The 19,404-nt window shown below is 40.9% G+C and overlaps 2 protein-coding genes across 3 annotated transcripts in view; one reads left to right on the forward strand and one right to left on the reverse strand.

The window, feature by feature from the left end:
* STXBP3 (syntaxin binding protein 3) overlaps positions 1-8,778 on the forward strand; it is a 63,186-nt gene extending 54,408 nt beyond the window's left edge. The window contains exons 18-20 of one of the 2 annotated variants that reach the window (XM_059375608.1): positions 22-170; positions 4,155-4,287; positions 7,803-8,778. In XM_059375608.1, the coding sequence (XP_059231591.1) occupies positions 22-170; positions 4,155-4,246 (241 nt within the window). In that variant the 3' untranslated portion in view covers positions 4,247-4,287; positions 7,803-8,778. Of the gene's footprint in view, positions 1-21; positions 171-1,598; positions 2,523-4,154; positions 4,288-7,802 lie in introns of those variants that run through there. The other variant, XM_059375607.1, reaches the window with a different exon arrangement.
* Positions 8,779-10,722: 1,944 nt separating this feature from the next.
* The window catches only part of AKNAD1 (AKNA domain containing 1), a 33,889-nt gene continuing 25,207 nt past the window's right edge, over positions 10,723-19,404 (reverse strand). The window contains exons 9-13 of the mRNA XM_059377403.1: positions 16,461-16,583; positions 16,258-16,365; positions 13,910-13,991; positions 11,682-11,811; positions 10,723-10,910 (exon numbers count right to left, since the gene is read on the reverse strand). Coding sequence (XP_059233386.1) covers positions 10,779-10,910; positions 11,682-11,811; positions 13,910-13,991; positions 16,258-16,365; positions 16,461-16,583 — 575 coding nt within the window. The 3' untranslated portion in view covers positions 10,723-10,778. The remainder of the gene's footprint in view (positions 10,911-11,681; positions 11,812-13,909; positions 13,992-16,257; positions 16,366-16,460; positions 16,584-19,404) is intronic.

A 19,404-nucleotide genomic window follows, 5' to 3' on the forward strand; every position in this document is an offset into this window, starting at 1 on the left:
TTCTATGTGTCCATTTTTTAGTGCTCGCCAGAAACCCAGAACTAATTACTTAGAGGACCGAAAAAATGGGTCAAAGCTGATCATTTTTGTAATTGGAGGAATTACGTACTCTGAAATGCGTTGTGCTTATGAAGTTTCTCAGGCACATAAATCCTGTGAAGTTATTATTGGTAAGACATTTTTTCCTCTTTTCAGATTTTTTTAAACAAACTAAATGCAGAACTTTATGTTGTAAGTTACATGTAGGTCTAAATTGTTGAATGCAAAAAAAACTTTTTAATCCTAGTGTGTTTTATTTGATGTACTAGAGTTTTTTGTGGTTGACTTTTTTGGTAATTTGATTTTTAAATATTCTGATTTTGAGGGAATGACTTCAAAATGCTGTATTATTTAGATATTATTAGATATGTCCTTTAAAATATTATGTTCTAGTCTTGCCCTTATTATTAAACAATTTTTTTAATTTTTTTTAATTTTTTATCTTTTATAAACATATATTTTTATCCCCAGGGGTATAGGTCTGTGAATCGCCAGGTTTACACACTTCACAGCACTCACCAAAGCACATACCCTCCCCAATGTCCATAACCCCACCCCCCTTCTCCCAACTCCCCTCCCCCCAGCAACCCTCACTTTGTTTTGTGAGATTAAGAGTCACTTATGGTTTGTCTCCCTCCCAATCCCATCTTGTTTCATTTATTCTTCTCCTACCCACTTAAGCCCCCATGTTGCATCACCACTTCCTCATATCAGGGAGATTATATGATAGTTGTCTTTCTCCGCTTGACTTATTTCACTAAGCATGATACGCTCCAGTTCCTTCCATGTTGTTGCAATGGCAAGATTTCATTTCTTTTGATGGCTGCATAGTATTCCATTGCGTATATATACCACATCTTCTTTTTTTTTTTTTTCTTAAAGATTTTATTTATTTATCAGAGAGAGAAGGGGAGAGAGCGCGCACAGGCAGACAGATTGGCAGGCAGAGGCAGAGGGAGAAGCAGGCTCCCTGCTGAGCAAGGAGCCCAATGTGGGACTTGATCCCAGGACGCTGGGATCATGACCTGAGCCGAAGGCAGCTGCTTAACCAACTGAGCCACCCAGGCGTCCCTATACCACATCTTCTTGATCCATTCATCTGTTGATGGACATCTAGGTTCTTTCCATAGTTTGGCAATTGTGGACATTGCTGCTATAAACATTCAGGTGCACGTGCCCCTTCGGATCACTATGTTTGTATCTTTAGGGTAAATACCCAGTAGTGCAATTGCTGGGTCATAGGGCAGTTCTATTTTCAACATTTTGAGGAACCTCCATGCTGTTTTCCAGAGTCAAACCTCCAGTTTTGATTGTCAGCATATCCATGTATCGCACAAAGTAGACAAAGTACTAGAAGTGGTTTACTGAGCATGCTGTGCAGTGGAGGAAGGAATAAGATATTGTGGTGTAGGCAGATTTCAGGAATGTGTCTTATAGAAATTTTGTTAAATTGTCCCAACCTATGACACTTGGCAAATTTGAGAGACAGGGCAATATAATTAGCCAAGGAGAATCTACTTAACTGCTGGCCTCTGAAAATTTATCTTTTCTCCTACCAGGTTCTACACATATTTTAACACCCAGAAAGCTTTTGGATGATATAAAGATGCTGAATAAACCCAAGGATAAAGTCTCCTTTATTAAGGATGAATAATGATTTTTTTTGGAGATTCTTATTAATAGGTTCAACTAAAATAAATCAAGACAAGTTTGCTATCATGTAATTTAAACAATGTAAATATTTTGCAGAATACTGATTTTTCAAATATATTTCTTAAGGGACTTTATGGTTACATATCATTGGATTTGCCATTTTTAATAATTTAAATAGTGTCGCTGCTTTGTAGATGATGAGAGGAAATGTTAAAATGCTTTCTCAAAGGAAATTTTTCGCCTCTGGAACTGAATATATTAGAATTGTGGGTGATTCTTCATAACTACCTATGTACATACTAATTACCAGATACTTATCTGTCTTATGCTCAAATATAGTTTTTTGGGAAAGAATGATTTTAAATGAAAAGGCTGTAAAAGTAAAAACCTGTAAGTGTGTGTGTCATAGAATGATTTTCTGTAAGTGCAGTTTTTTTTTTTCAATTTAAATTGATAATTTCTTTTATGTGTAAAATAATTCTGTCATTAATAGAAATAGAATAATTTCACAGTGTTTACTGTCTTCCCAGATACTTCTAAAGAACACAGTTTTATATAATTTCAAACTCATGTATGTTTAAAGCAGAAAACCAAAAATAAGTGTGAATATTCTAAGAGAAAATAAATGTATAGTTACAAAAGTTACCTTTTGGGGGGGAAGGGGAGGAAGGGGAAGTTGGGAAGTTTAAAAGTTCTAAATCAGAGAGTTACAAAAAAAGAAAAGAATGCACCATAATCTTCCTATCAAGATAGCACCTATTGACTTTATAAAAACAATATAATATTTGTGTAAGGTTGGATAATAAAAGGATATTTCTGCACATGTGTTATGCAAAGGGAACATCTTCATTTCAAATCTCTTTTTTTACCTGGCCTCATAGTAGCCTCACGATTTTATGTATTACTCATCTTCAGAGTTTTGCTCTTACATATAATGCTGCCTTGTTTGGATACATACCTTTGCAAACACTCACAAATACTTCTATAATATAAATTTCTAGCAATGGCATAGCCAGTCAAAGTATGGGCCCAGCATGCTTCCTCTGCACTACTCTGCTTAGCCAGTCAAAGTATTTGTGCATTTAATATAGTTGACTTTTTAAAGCCAAGTTTGGGGGTGTTGACCCCTGCCCCCACACCTCAACCATGCAGTTGAAAATCTGTTGAAATACTGTTTATCCCTCAAAAACTTTACTACTAATAACCTGCTGTTGGCAAGAAGCCTTACTGAAAACAAAGTAGGTTAGCACAAATTTTGTGTTGTATATATTTTATATTGTATTCTTACAATAAAGTAAGAGAAAAAAAATGAAGAAAATCATAATACATTTACAGGGGCGCCTGGGTGTCCCAGTTGGTTAAGCGACTGCCTTTGGCTCAGATCATGATCCTGGAGTCCTGGGATTGGTCAGGCTCCCTGCTCAGTGGGGAGTCTGCTTCTCCCTCTGACCCTTCCCCCTCTCATGCTCTCTCTGTCATTCTCTCTCTTTCAGGTAAATAAATAAAATCTTAAAAAGAAAGAAAGAAAATACGTTTACAGTATTGTACTGTATTTATCCAAAAAATCTGTGTGTAAGTGGACCTGTGCAGTTCAAACCTATGTTGTCCAAGAGTCAACAAGTTGATGGATATCACCATTTTAAATTTTTATGTAGAAAAACCCATCGCTTTTCCTTTTTGGCTTCTGAATTGTATGTTGTACTTAGACATAACCTTTTTTCTTTAAGATTTTATTTATTTGAAGGAGAGACAGTGAGAGAAGGAACCCAAGCAGGGGAGAGGGAAGGGGAAGAGCAGGCCTCCCTCTTAACAGGGAGCCCAACGCGCACAGCTCAATCCCAGAACACTGGGATCATGACCTGAGCCAAAGGCAGACACTTAACAACTGAGCCACCCAGGTGCCCCTAGAAATAACCTTTTACAACTAAAATGATAAATTCACTCATCGTTTCTTCTGGAACATTTCAGTGGGTTCATTTTATTTTTATAGATAATTCTTTCATCCATCTGGGATTGACTTTAGTGTGAGAATGTATGCTAGGTATTGTCTCTTAGCCCTTGCATTATGTCCCAGGCCTCCCCATCTCATACCCCATCTCATACAGGGGATGAAAGACTAAAAATGAAGTTTGGCAGACTCAGAGATAAGCAGGGTTCAGGACTGGTTAGATTCTGCCAGTGATTTGCATTTTGTTCAAGATGTGGAAAGTAGAGATCATCTACCATAATGTACTAGTGGACAAGCTGCTGCCTCCTGAAGTTGTAGCAACTAGCCTCCACGTTTCAGTCTGTTACCAGCTGCATGGGCATGAGGCAGTGCTGGTGGCAGCAATGGCGCCGACTTCTGTGCCTTGCATCCCAGAAGGTGCTATAATCTTGAGTCTAAAAGTGTGTTGGTCCCCAGTTGCTGCCCCTACAATTTTCTGATTTTTTTTTTAAGATTTTATTTATTTATTTGACAGAGATCACAAGTACGCAGAGAGAGAGGAAAGCAGGCCTCCTGCTGAACAGAGAGCCCGATGTGAGACTCAATCCCAGGATCCTGAGATCATGACCTGAGCCGAAGGCAGAGGCTTAACCCACTGAGCCACCCAGGTGCCCCTCTCTGACTTTTTTAAAAAAGATTTTATGTACTTACTTATTTGAGAGAGACAGCACAAGCAGGGGGAAAGGCAGAGGGAAAAGCAGACTTCCCACTGAGCACATAACCCAACTCAGGGCTCAATCTCAAGATGCTGGGATCATGACCTGAACTAAAGTCAAATGTTTAACTGACCGAGCCACCCAGGTGCCCCTTTTTCTCTGGTTTTTAAGGACCTGTATTAAATTCTATTCTTTGATATATCTGCAGAGTTTCCATTCCTACAGGAAACCCTGACTGATAAAGTATTTAACAGGGATCCAGCCTTCTTCCTAAGTAGCCAGATACTGTACCAAAAAAAGATTTTGTTTATTTGTGAGGGAGAATGAGAACACAAACAGGGGGAGCAGCAGGCAGAGGGAGAAGCAGGTTCCCCACAGAGCAAGGAGCCCGTTGTAGGAATTGATCCCAAAACCCTGGGATTATGACCTGAGCTGAAGGCAGCCACTTAACCGAATGAACCACCCAGGTGTCCCATAGAATTATACTATTATTAACAATTAATATCCAGAATACTTTCCTTGATTTTATAAATCTATATCGATATTGATATTAGATCTATAAAATCAAGGAAAAAATATATATATATTACCACAAAGTAAAACAACTACATATGTTATATATATTATTCAAAATCATGTATTTGGCTTAAAACTGGCCTAGATTTATTACAAATTCACTTAAATGATGGCTACAGACAGTCACAAAAAATGATTCTGGCCTTTTTTATGTGTGTGAAAACCATTCTAAAAATCAATATAATTTAAATAGGTATTTAAACCAGAACTAAATGAAAATTGGGTAATCCCTCTTTCCCTGTCTATTCTGAAATGCTAACTTTTTTTAATAGACTAAGTTTATATTTGTATTTTGATCTATTTCTGAATTTTCTTTTTTTTTTAATATTTTATTTATTTATTTGTCAGAGAGAGAGGGAGATAGAGCGAGCACAGGCGGACAGAATGGCAGACAGAGGCAGAGGGAGAAGCAGGCTCCCTGCCAAGCAAGGAGCCCGATGTGTGACTCGATCCCAGGACGCTGGGATCATGACCTGAGCTGAAGGCAGCGGCTTAACCCACTGAGCCACCCAGGCATCCCTGAATTTTCTTTTATTGACCTATAGTTCATGCCTTCTTGCCTATCTATTTTAATTCATGCTATATTTTATTTAAATAATTTTTAGGGGTGCCTGGGTGGTTTGGTAGGTTAAGTGTCTCATTTGCCTTCAGGCCAGGTCATGATCCCAGGGTCCTGGGATTGAGCCTCAGCTCAGCGGGGACTGCTCCTCCCTCTCCCTCTGCATGCCACTTCCCCTGCTTGCGTTCTCTGTCAAATAGGTAAATAAAATCTTTTTTAAAAAATTTAAGTAAGCTCCATGCCACCATGCCACATGTGGGGCTAGAATTCATGACCCACCCCAAGATCAAGAGTGGCATGCTTCACCAACTGAATCAGCCAAATACTCCTAATTCATGGTATATTTTAATGTGTGACAGATATAATCTCTACTCCACCCACACCTAAATCAGTTATTTTTCAGAGATTTTCTAGCTTGTACATTTTTCTAAATGAACTGTAGTGTCATTTTGTTAATCCCAAAGGTTATTTTGGTATTTTCATTAGGTTTGCAATAAATTTATAGGTTAATTTAAAGAATTGACAGCTCAGGATGCCTGGGTGGTTCAGTCGGTGAAGCATCTGCTATTGGCTCAGGTCATGATCCCAGCGTCCTAGAACTGAGTCCCATATTGGGCTCCTTGCTCAGTGGGGAGTCTGCTTCTCCCTCTGCCCCTCACCCTGCTCTTATTCACTCTCTCTGAAATAAATAAAATCTCTAAAAAAAAAAAAAAAGAATTGACAGCTCTATAATACTGAAACTTAAAATTCAGGAATACAGAATGTCTTTTTATTTACACAAATCTTTATGACCTTGAAAACCTATATTTTTCTTCATATAGGTACCGCAGTTGCTATAGTATCTTTCTGTGTTTTCCATGTGAATTGGATCTTTTACATTATTTTCAAACATTTTTTAATATAGGAACGTTACTGATTTGATATATTCATTTCATAACTTGCTAGTTTACTAGATGGTGATAACAAAATAATAACATGCAAGTGCTTCCTTAGAGCTTTATATGTGCCAGGCATTGTTTCAAAGTGCTTATACTACCTCATCTAATCTTGTGAGGCTAGGCACTGTTATCATCATCTCCATTTGAAAGCCAAGAAAACTAGGACACAAAAAAGGTTATGTAATTTAATCTGGGTGTGCATGTGGGTAGGAAAGGCTTGTTTGTACATGGCTGGGAACAGTTCATTGCCGGTGAAAGGGATGGTGTTTGGGGCCTGTGTTTTGTATGAGGCCCTTGTGTATCTTGGTTACTTGCTATCTGCCCAGAGTTACGTGGAACAGAGATTTACAGTGATCCAATGCCCTGTGGCAAATAGAGCCAAGAGTGTGATGGCAGCACACACTGGCCCATTCATTTAGTTAACACCTCAGTGATAGTATACTTTGTCCTATGACAGTGATGTGAGATCCTTTGAGGCCTCCACTTTACATATACTTCAAGCTTAGAATTAGATCATGTTTCCTAAATCTCTTACTGAATTTGAAGACATGAGTTGTCATCTTTCATAAATTCCTGGTATAAACTGTTCCCACCTCCAGAATTAGAAATTACAGATTCTTTTTTTTTTTTTTTAAAGATTTTATTTATTTATTTGACAGAGAGAAATCACAAGTAGACTGAGAGGCAGGCAGAGAGAGAGAGAGGGAAGCAGGACTCCCTGCTGAGCAGAGAGCCCGATGCGGGCCTCGATCCCAGGACCGAGATCATGACCTGAGCTGAAGGCAGCGGCTTAACCCACTGAGCCACCCAGGCGCCCGAAATTACAGATTCTGATAAGACCCTCTGAAAGACACTTTGCTGTTGCAAGTAACTGAAAACATTTATTTACTCAATTGGAAGCCCGCTTTTGCTTCCTGTTGAAATGTGCTCGATTTATAAATGGGTTCACATTGCTCAGCCATAGTCACAAAAAAATAAGAATATCAACCATTCACAGAGACACAAAAATTCTTGGATTTGAGCCCCAAAGGCCTAGACCCTGACAGTTCATTTTGTAAGATGTGATGCCCCTATAACTTAGTTCTGCTGTAGGTTGTTTGTAACCCTTTGTGCATTCTGTCAGGTTGCACGCAGGTTTCTTTTAAAATCAAAGAAACAACAAAGTCTTCATCCCACAGCAAAATTTCTACTACCAAAACAACATTTTGTGTATTAAGCATACTCAAATTCAGTATGAATTAGGTCTATCTTAAATCCTTAACCATAAGATGACAGTTGAAAGGAGTGATTAAAAGATGAGTTGCATTTGTTTGACTTAATAAACTGAATGGCTAGAATTTTTTTTATTAAAGAATTAAAGCATTCCCCCTCATCCTGCTTCTTGCTCCTGGCAGCGTCAAACCAACAGAGCACAGCTACACATTGGAAGAACACAGAGGCCTCTGGACAGTGGAGCTGCCACCTGCTGCTCTCAGCAATGGTGAACCCTTGACTCCATGTTAGAGATGCAATGACTTTTGGCTAATGAGCTGGTTTCTCTGGTCTCTTACTGCAGTTAAAATTTACACAAAGAAGGGAGGAAACAGCCAAGGCTACATGGTCAGTAAATATAAAGTCATCTTTGTAAATCAGAGCCTAGCACTTTTCCAGAAATTCTTAAGGACATTGCCCTGTTACTGTTTCTTGGATTAAGCATGTTGCAGTGATAATCCTCAATCATGATGGAAATGTAAAATTACCTTTAGAATACAGTTTAATAAAGCAGAGATGCGCCATATTTTTAAATAAGTGATTACAGTAGTTAAGTTACTTTAAAGGTTAGTTGAGGGTTTAGGAACATTCATTTGTGGTGGTCCTTTCTAGCCTAGGTTCCATGGATTTGCTTTAGGTGACCATGAACTTTAAAAAAAATTGTGTGTGTTCTTACATCCCTTTTCCCTGTAAGAGGGGGGCATGGGGAAGGGAGAGCCCATAGCTTTCAATAGTTTTTCAAAGAGGGTTGGACCCAGAAAAGGTTAAGAGCTAATGATTTGTACGAGAACCCTTGAACTCTTCAGAGAAGTTTAATTTTAACCTTGGGGACAGGATAGTGATGCTTGGCACACAAAACAAGTTATCAAGTTGTGATTAAATTTAGGTAAGTGATAAATCTAGAAGCCTATTAGTATACGCACAGTTTAAGCTCCCTCTTCTAAAACACTACTACCTGGGGCGCCTGGGTGGCTCAGTGGGTTTAAAGCCTCTGCTTTCAGCTCAGGTCATGAACCCAGGGTCCTGAGATCAAGTCCCGCATTGGTCTCTCTGCTCAGCAGGGAACCTGCTTCCCTTTCTCTCTCTCTGCCTGCTTGTGACCTGTCTCTCTGTCAAATAAATAAATAAAATCTTTTAAAAAAAAATAAATAATAAAATGCTGCTACCCATCTTCACTCTCTTTGTTATGGTGCTAAGACTTGAAAAGTACCTTCAGTCACAAAGTCAGCGATATCTTCCATCTGGCCTCTGCTTTATCTCTTCTAAGGCACTCTAAACCAATTCCCAAGCCCTAAGGTTAAAAATAGCCCATTCTTCAGCCAGCTAGACAAATAGCAGCTGCCTTCGCCACAAAAATCTTCAAAGTGGGGATGGATCAACTCTGTTTACCACTGACTAAAGCTCTGGGGGTTGGGAATTATTGACTGGAGTGAATAGATACCTCAGGAAGCAGGGAAAGAGCCAATCTTGGGCTGCTCTGTCATGAAAGGTTATAAACCAGTCTTAAAGAAGCAAAATAAATACATAAATAAATAATAATAAATTTTTTAAAAGATTTTATTTATTTATTTATTTATTTGACAGAGATCACAAGTAGGCAGAGAGGCAGGCAGAGAGAGAGAGGAGGAAGCAGGCTCCCTGTGGAGCAGAGAGCCTGATGTGGGGCTCCATCCCAGGACCCCAGGATCATGACCTAAGCCGAAGGCAGATGCTTTAACCCACTGAGCCACCCAGGAACCCCATAAAAAAAATTTTTTTTTTTAAAGATTTTATTTATTTATTTGACAGAGAGAAATCACAAGTAGATGGAGAGGCAGGCAGAGAGAGAGAGAGAGAGGGAAGCAGGCTCCCCACTGAGCAGGGAGCCCGATGTGGGACTCGATCTCAGGACTCTGAGATCATGACCTGAGCCGAAGGCAGCGGCTTAACCCACTGAGCCACCCAGGCGTGCCCAAAAATCTTTTTAAAACAAAAAAAATGTCTTGTTCTGACGGTCTATACAAAATGCTATATACATTTAGTTAATCACTGGTCCATAGTTTTAGAGAATTGTCTTCACTTTTGTCCCAAATTCATTAATCTAGGACTAACATTTTTGCATCTGATTCAGGAGATCTTCACATAGTTCACAGTATAAACATAAGAATTTCATACTGTACAAAAAGTAAAAGTAAAGATTCTTCCTTACCTGAATGACACCCAGGTTCCATTTCCTAGAGGTCCACTGAATAGTTTTGTGTATTTTCCCAGAAAACATGTATGCCCTTTGAAAAACATACACGAATGAGGGCACACTGCATGTATTATTGGTCGTTCTTGCTTTCTTTCACTATCTTGCAAGATAATCTGCCTCATTTTTTTCCGCAGCTACAGAGCACTAACTGCATGACTGTTATTTATGAATCTCCACAGGGGGTATTAGATGAGTTCCATATGGGGACTCTTCCCCTCCGTGCTCCAGTGGCTACCCCTGTGTAATACCATGACCTATTATGTGAGTTCCCTAGGAAGTAATTTCTAATAGTGGGGTTGCTGCTCAAAAGGTAAGTGCTTTTATACATTTGTAGGATTTGATACCAAGTTGCCTTCCCTCCAGGTTACACCAATTTACACTTCCATCCCCAGGGTACAAAAGCATCTGTCACCCCCAACCTCGCTGACACTGGCTTTTCTAAACTTTAGTTTTTGCCATACTAATAGGCAAAAGTATATTTTGGTTCTATCCTTTTTTTTTTTTTTTTTTTTTTAAATAATCTCTACACCCAAGGTGGGGCTCAAACTCTTGAGCCTGAGATCAGGAGTCGCATGCTCTTCCCATGGAGTCAGCCAGGTGCCCCTAGTTTATTGCTTTGATTTTTTTTTTATTAGGAATTAGGAATAATAGATTTATTTTAAAATAAATACTTGTTGATTCAATTTTAAGAATCAGGGTCCATTGTTTTTTTCCTTTTAAGCACTTTGTGCGCCACCCCTCTCCCCCCATGGTTTTGCTGTTTTCTCTAGAAAGTCACCTTCCTAAATGGTATAAGAAGATACTTTGGGGAGGAAGATCAAGTTTTCTTTGCATTTCTTTTTTTTTTTTTTTTTTTTTTTTAAGTCCTTGGTTGCCTTGGGTTGAACTAGTATTTCAGTTGATTCCTCCATCTCTTTACTTTGGCAAGATCTTCTGCAATAGTTCTAATCATTCGATCAGTGGTTTCTTTCAAAATGGTTGCTGTCCTTAGGGCATGATCCAAAGACAAGTTTAAAATCTACAGAGGAAAAATCCACACATTTTATTTAAAGTTACTGTTTCTGTTAATTGGGTTATCTCATTATTAAACATTACAAGGTGGAATTTTTGGAGTATTCTTTTCCCACCCAGTCTATTCCTGTTTTTGACGGTTGGTTTCCTAGGTAACTGGTCTGAGATGGAATATATTTTTTAGGGAAAGGGACAGAGGAAAAAAAAAAAAAAAAACCACCCAACACGTGACCAATGAATGTGACTCAGAGGGTGAGATCAGCAACCTGCTGGGTCGCGCCCAGCCACAGAGGAAGAGATCTGTGAGAAAGAAGGCAAGCTCTTGGGGGTCGTCAAAGGAGACGGAAGGGTCATAACCCCTGAGAGGGCACCCACGGAGACTAGTGCTTGTGTTGAAAGCGTTTGAAATGGCCTGGGATTTGACTGGAAAATAGGGAACTGCAGGCAGCTCTAACCCCACTGTCACTGGAACAGACTTGTGAGCGGCTGGAAACAAGCTGCTGCCTGCACTCCCGGCCCAAGGGATCCTGCAGCTGAGGCACCACCCACAAAACACTTTCTCCAGGAAATTTCCCTTGGAACCAATTTAGGAATAATACAACCATGTAGCTGCTCATGCTGTGTGTCTTTATGTTAGTGCTGAGCACAAGTTGATTTTAGTGGAGCGTTTTCTGGTCCCCCCATAATGTAGTAATTTAAAAGCCATCAGTTTTGTGGTCAAGACCATACTTAAAAGCTGCAAGGATTCTAGAATGGTTTTTTTCCTGAAGCTCCTCACCTCAGATTCTGTTTCTTCAATACTGCCAAAGTTGGTTAAGGACTTGCTTCCCAAAATCCTGCAGGAGTGGAAATGGGGTGAGGGTGTAGCAAGGTCTGAATTATAGGTCATGAAAACCTTAAGATTGTTTCTGGAAGGCAAAAGCATAATTGTATAAAGCTCCCCTCTCCCTCTAGCTCTGTAGTGGTTCAGGAATGACTGTGTGTGTGTTGGGGGTGAGGAGTTTGTGCAGTATCTGCCTTTTGTAGCTCCCATAGTCCTGTTGTGGCTGACCACAGAAATGATTTGTTCCATGACCGTGAAGGGTGTTTTCTCCCAGAATCTGTCTTCCATTGGCACAGAAAGAGGCAAAACTCCGACTTTTATTCAGTTTTCATTATTTTTCGAGGCTGTCTTCTACCCTGCATATTTATAAAACAAATGCACACAAATCTGCCAATTGAAGGCACTTTGAGTTGAGTTCATCTAGCACCAGTGAGCTTAGAGCAAGGAGGCAGCAGCAGTAGAAAGATAAAAGCAGCACCTCTTTAAACAGGCTCCCCTGGACTACTAAACTAGAAGTATCACTCTGTCTCTTGATGGGCTGGGTGAATAATGGGGGCCACTGTCACCATGTAACAGTTGTTCCAGTTGTGCACTGCATAGCTCTGGGAGGTTTCATTTACAGTCTATGCGAAGGGCACTGCCTGATGTTATGCTTTGCACAACCATACTAAGAGATGCCATAAGACCTTGCATGTTGACACATGGGCCATGGATTCATCCTCACATTCCCCCTGGCTTGAGATTCCTTCTGTTAAGCAGTACTTTGCTGGTATATAAAACACTTGCGGCAGTCATCTCCAGAAAGTGGCTCCGAATGCTATGACCCGAAGCCCCCCTTCATTCCTCTCCCCTGCCACATTCACACGACTTGGTTCTACAGGTTAGTTTAACACATTGAATCTACCATCCAGTTGAGAGCATCAGAGAATATCAGCATCGGGAGCCCCTAGCTAATGAAAGACTCCAGGCAGGGCAAGGCAATGTGGTGCAACGGGAAGGGTGTGGGCTTCAGAGTCCTCTGTCTCCCCACATCCAATTGGTCGCCATGATCAACAATAACAGCCATCACTTGCTGAATGCCAGGTACTTTTCCAGGTGCTTTATATGTATTGACCCAATCCTCAATGAGTTTGGCACTATTATGATTCCCATTTGGGGAATACTGGGGAAATATAGTGAGGAAAGGCAGGCAGTCAGAGGTCAGGCAACCAGCTCAAGGACACAGAATGAAGATGCAAACCAAGATGTCACCAGAGGCCACATTCTTAAACACTACACTGCATTATGATAGTAGCTACTGAGTTCAGACTTAGTGAATGAGCACAGAGCCTGAACTATTAACCACTCTGCTACACTATTATTGATTCTGCCTCCTAAATAGCTCTTGGATACTAGACCTCTCTCTCTCCTGCTCTACCACTCTTGAACAAGCTACTATCATCTCACTTGGACTATTGTACCAGCCTCTTACTTGGCCTCTGTGCTCCAATCCTTGACTCCTCTACTCCATTCCTGCTCATTTAGTAGTTAGAATGATCTTTTAAAAATACTAGGAAACTTTAAAAACGCCCTGGTTAAAAACTTCATTGGCTTATTATACTCAAAAGTCTGAAATCCTTCCTGTAACTTACAAGCCCTTGCATGGTCTCACCCTGCCCATCCCACCAGCTTCCCCTCACCAGCCCCATCATGCCCCACAGACACAACCACTGCACTGTTCTGGAATTTGCCAGGGGGCCTTCCCACTCCAGCAAGCTCTCTTAAACTGGAATGGCTTCACTCTTACCTTTACACCCCCTTGCTAATTGATTCATACTTATCCTTTGGTGGTCAGCTTCCCTGAACCCCCAAATTAGGTAATGGTACTCGGTACACCCTCTTTTTGGCACTTACAAAGACTGGCTCTTCTACCAGGAAAGTAACTTCCATGAGGTCAGGGACAGTAGTTTAATTTTTCACTGTGTCCTAAGAACCTGGCACAGGACCTTGATGTTAACACTCAAATACTTGTTGAATGAATATATGTATGTTTGAAGTATTAGCCATACTTTCATTTGAATCTTGGCTCAACTACTTATGATCTAGGTGATCTTGGGCCAGTAATTTCATGCACTAAGCACATTGTATGTACCCAACTAGTGGGTAGTCATATTTGTTATTATTAATAATAAAATAATACTTACTTTCCTGGTATGGGCTCATGTTCATCATGAGAGGATTTTGGATTCAATGTCTGGGAACAGATCCATTCTGGCTTTGAACGAGCTGAAAGATGTTAGTTAGCTATGATTAAATTCAGAGCATCAGAAATGATCCCCAGGGGCACCTGGGTGGCTCAGTGGGTTAAAGCCTCTGCCTTCGGCTCAGGTCATGATCCCAGGCATGTGGGATTGAGCCCCATACCAGGCTCTCTGCCCGCAGGGAGCCTGCTTCCTCCTCTCTCTCTGCCTGCCTTTCTGCCTACTTGTGATCTCTCTCTGTCAAGTAAATAAATAAATAAAATCTTTTTAAAAAATGATCCCAGACTTTTCTGTGTGAAATATTTCATGAAATTTTAAGAAGAAAATTGGGGAACATAGAAAACAAAGAACTTTCTATCAGGTATTCTGAATTCAGGAAAAGAAATTTAACTCATTTATCTTAAGAAAATCAACCTTTAACAGGGGTTTTATCAGTAGCCATGAGACCAGGAGTCTAGGTTTAGGTTTGCTGGGAGCTAGCTGTGTGACACCTGAGCATGCCGTCCAGTTTCTGTGGACTCAACTACTTCATCTGACAAGTGGAGGGATTATCCCCTTGACGGGGATTGAGGTCTTCTCCAAACACAGGAGCAAGTTTTCTAGGAGTCAGAAACTAAGTTATGTTACTAAGACAATTCCAGAAAATAGACTAAACAAAAAAGATAAATGTAGGAAAGGCACCATGGAAGACAAGAATGCCAGGGAAAGGAAGAAAGAAGAGTAGTGGCCAGTAAGTCTGCCTTCTCTGTTGCTGGTTCTCCTTCCCAGGTCTCCTGTCTTATTCACCAGTCTCTTATAGCTAGGCTTCACTCCCCCTCAGGAGGGTCCCATTTGATAAGGGAACTGGGAGACATTGTCTCTCAGACATGGAAGGCAGAGCAGAAGCCAGAAGGTCCAAATTAGACATGTTGACCACCCAAACCTAAGTTGTGATGAGCAGAGATACTAATGAGTTTAGTCTTAATCCTTTGCTAGTCTCCAAATACAATTTTGGATTTTATTTGAAACATAGAAACTCAAAGTTGGGGAGGGACCATAGGGTCATCTGCTCCAGTTCTAGTCTGGCCTACAGATTTGTACATCCTGACAAAGTACATTGTCTCCGGATGGGATCTGTAGAGACATCTCTGCAGATGGGGCTCACGACCTCCCACAAAAGCCCACTCCATTCCAATTTCTGGAAGGTTCTTTTCAATGTTGAGCAATACCTCTCTAAGACTTCCACCCTCTCGGCCACTGTACAGTTACTAATGTGGCTCGAAGTCACACTTCCAGTGACTCAGTTGACCCCTCATTCCCTCATGTATTGGAATGACAAGTCTCATGGGCTATAAACCCAAAGGCCAAAGAGATAGTAAAAAATCTGCTCTGTTACTTCTGCAGAGTTTTGGTGCCTGTCATCTTGACAGAACACATCCACTTGAAGGATTTGGCATCTGGGGACATAGGAGGCACACAGCTGAGTTCAATCTGATAAATGGCATTCTTTCATCTAGGAAATTGGCAATTGTGAAAGATAAGAAACATTCTCCCTGATGCCCTGTCCACAGATAAGGAAAGAAAGAGCTGGAGGTTTCCCACAAGGAGAGGATGTTAAAAGAACCTGATACGGCTGCCATTCAGAAGCAAAACGTGGAGTAGTTCCTTCCTTCCCTTTTGTTCCCTTAGCACACTCTGACTTTACAATTCTAGCACCACATTTTGCCATGAACTTTACTTTTTGAGGGATGAGTTCCTTTCATAGAACTCCTTGGGGAGGGAGGAGCTGTGTCTTATTCATCTTTATAAATAAATGTTTGTGGGTTTTTAATTTTTTCCAGTGACAGCAAAATTTTGCATTGAAATTAGCAAAATGATGTTTAAGGAGTGTAAAAATAGTCTGTTTTTTTTTTTTTTTTTAACATGCCAACTTTTAGTAGGGACATATTTAAAGCTTTCACCACTCCTGAATAATAGCAATACTAGTGGCGACTTTTTGGTTGGTCATTTGTATAGTAAATATTTACCATTTGTTACCTACTCACACTGAGTTAGCACATAATAAGTTTCAAGGTCCATTATTGCCATTATTGCCATTATTGCCAGGATTTTCTGTCTCCCAGCCCTGGCCCAGCCTCTGGCCATCCAGGATGCAGGAGCCTCAGGTGAGTACTAGAGAACCAAGGAGCAGACTGGAAAGGGCAGGGCATCCCCCACCCCAAAGGGAAGCAGTGGTCAGTATGATACAGGTCCCCCATGCCTGGGAGACCACCCTGCTTACAAAGATGAGATCGTGCAGCAGATGTACTTACAAGGTGAAGAATTTTTATTTTCATTTAAAAAGCAGAGCTTGACAAAGGCACTACTTTCATTAGGATTTAAGTAATTCTGTCCTGGCATGTTGTATTTGTAATGAAATTCTAAAAAGAAAAGATGAAAAATACAACTCATTGCCGGCAAACAACAGCCGTGCCCACTTAACGCCTTCCTTGCAAGGCCCCTTTGTCACACTCACCTTCAAGTGGCTTTTTGCCACAGACTCTTCTGGAATTATGACTCTTAGTGCCACAGATCTCACACTGATTACTTTGCAGTCCAGTCCCAGAAAGAGAAGAGCAGCTGGGGCCTGCATCAGAACCTGAAAAAGCCCAAGTTACACAAAGAAAGTGTGAGTTTTTTCATCAGAGTGATAAAATGTGGTGTGGAGAGTAGAGCTTGAACCTCGCCAGGTATGTAGTTGGTGCCAGAGTGTTCCACTTCCCCAGTTGTGTTCCCAAGGGGAGCTGCCAGCCTTGGGATGATGTTTGGAATCCCCTTATGACAACTGAGAGATGTTTTGATAAGGAGCAGATTTGATGTGAAAATCTTAAGATTTTCCTTGCACATGGGGGTGCTTAGTGAAGGTCTGTGGAATTGATGGGTCTGTGAAAATGTGGCCCACAGAATCAACTACAAATGCAAGATGGAGGGGTGCCTGGGTGGCTCAGTTGGTTAAAACCTCTGCCTTCGGCTTAGGTCATGATCCCAGGGTCCTGGGATCGAGCCCCGCATCGAGCTCCCTGCTCAGCAGGGAGCCTGCTTCCCCCTCTCTCTCTGCCTGCCTCTCTGCCTGCTTGTGATCTCTGTCAAATAAATAAAAATCTTAAAAAAACAATGCAAGATGGATATTTTTCCAGATTTGCCCTGATACACCCACATTCTTTTCTCAGACCCTGTTGTGGCCAAGAGCTTGTGTTTTGTCACCCAGACATTTGGAAAGATGGTTTTTCTTTTCATCAAATCCATACGCCGATATGGGCAACTGAATTATAGCTCTGTCTTTATCCATGCCACAGAGGCTAACAGTTGAGAGCGTGTATATCTAACGCAGGTCTAGAACCCCACAGGCTGTGGACCATGGAGGACTCCAGGTAAGGCTAGAGTGTAAGAGCCTGGGCCAGACGGATGAGCACCTCAGGCTTGGGTGTCCAAGCAACATCTGAGGTCCAGGAGGGATGAGACCAGGGGACAAAGTCTCTGCCAATGCTACCTGCCTCACTGCTCTGGTAATTATGCTCATTTGTAACATTATCTTTCAAAGAATAAGTCACAATGGAATGAGCTCTAGAGATGTTTTTTCTTTTCCATATCTCAGTCAGTAGCCACTGAGGGGCGCCTGGGTGGCTCAGTTGGTGAAGCATCTGACTCTTGGTTTTGGCTGAGATTGTGATCTCAGGGTCATGAGATCAAGCCCTCTGAGTCGGGCTCTATGCTCAGTGTGGAGTCTGCTAGAGATTCTCTCCTTCCCCTCTGCTCCTCTCTACCCCCACTTGTGCATATCCTCTCTCTCTCTCTCAAATAAATAAATAAATAAATAAAATCCTAAAAAAAAATAGTCATTGAATTCCTTCTCAATCCATAACTCAAAGAAATTGCAATAGAGGATTGAGGGCATACCCTGAGAAGGTTGTATAGTGGAAAGGCATGAGGTTCAGATAGACCTGAGTTTGAAGTCCGGGTCTGCTATTAGTTAGCTGTGATGGTTAAAAATTTTTCCACAAATTCTTCAATATGTTCTTCCGAAGGCAGAGCTTAATTCTTCACTCCTTGAGTGTGAGCTGGATTTAGGACTTGCTTCTCACAAATAAAAGGACAATGTTGATGTATAGCTTCCAAAACTAGGTCATAAAAGACACCAAAGCTTCCATTTTGGTCTTTCTCTTGGATCTCTTGGCTGTGATGTCATAATGACATTCAATGTGGGCCTACTAGAGAGGTACACATGGTGAGGAACTAAGACCTCCTCCAATGGCCATGTGAGTGAACCATCTTAGAGGCAGGTTCTCCAGTCCCAGTCAGGCCCTCAGATGATGGCGATACTGGCCAACATCTGACTATAGCCTCATCAGAGAACTTGAGCCTAAATCACTCAGCTAAGCTGCACCCAAGTTCCTGTCCCATAGGAATTCTGAAAATGTTTGAATTTATTTGTTATTTTGAACCATTAAGTTTCGAGATACTTTACTACACAGCGGTAGAAATATACCGGCTCTTTGATTGGCAAGTTACTAAATTTCTCAGAGCTTCCATTTCCTTATCTGTAAAATAAAGATAATTCCTACTGACAGGGATGTAAGGATTGCTAAATGTTATGCACCATGTCAACAGTTCTCAAATATTTTACATCAGAACGCTTTTACACTCTTAAAATTAAGAACCCTAAAGAGCTTTTGCTTATTACAGTTTTTATCTATCATATATCATAATATATGCCATTTTTTGACCTGTGGTGAAAAATCTCACCCTGCATTGGAGAAGAGCTGTTATATGGCATTCAGTTGTTTGAAGATGGACTGGTACAGAGATATCTATTATAAATTTCAAGTCATTTTTGCTAGTGAAAAATCATTCAGATCTTTCCAAGACTGAATTGATAGTCCTAAGGCTTTTTGGTTTTCAAGTAGAATTTTAAACTGAAACATTTAAAAATATTTGATTTAGTTCATCATTTACAACCAACAGTAAACCATTTCATGCTGACAAAATAACTTTTTTTTTTTTTAATTTTTAAAAGCTTTATTCATTCATTTAAGAGAGAGAGAGAGCGCACACATGTGCTCATGGAGGTGAGGGGCAGAAGATGAGGGAGAGGGACAAGCTGACTCTGCACCGAGCCCAGGGCGCAATACAGGGCTTCATCCCAGGATCCCGAGATCATGACCTGAGCGGAAACCAAGAGTCCAACGCTCAACGCACTGAGTCATCCAGGTGCCCCCAAATAATGGGTTCTTAATGCAAAAGAGCTATTTTTATTTTTATTTATTTATTTTTTAAGATTTTATTTTTTTATGTGACAGAGATCACAAGTATGCAGAGAGGCAGACAGAGAGGCAGGCGGTGGGCAGGGGGGGTGGGGAGGCGGGGGAAGCAGCGCTCCCTACTCAGCAGAGAGCCCGATGCGGGGCTCCATCCCAGGACCC

This window comes from Mustela nigripes, chromosome 14, assembly GCF_022355385.1.
Source record: "Mustela nigripes isolate SB6536 chromosome 14, MUSNIG.SB6536, whole genome shotgun sequence".
In the NCBI taxonomy this organism is placed as follows: Eukaryota; Metazoa; Chordata; class Mammalia; order Carnivora; family Mustelidae; genus Mustela; species Mustela nigripes.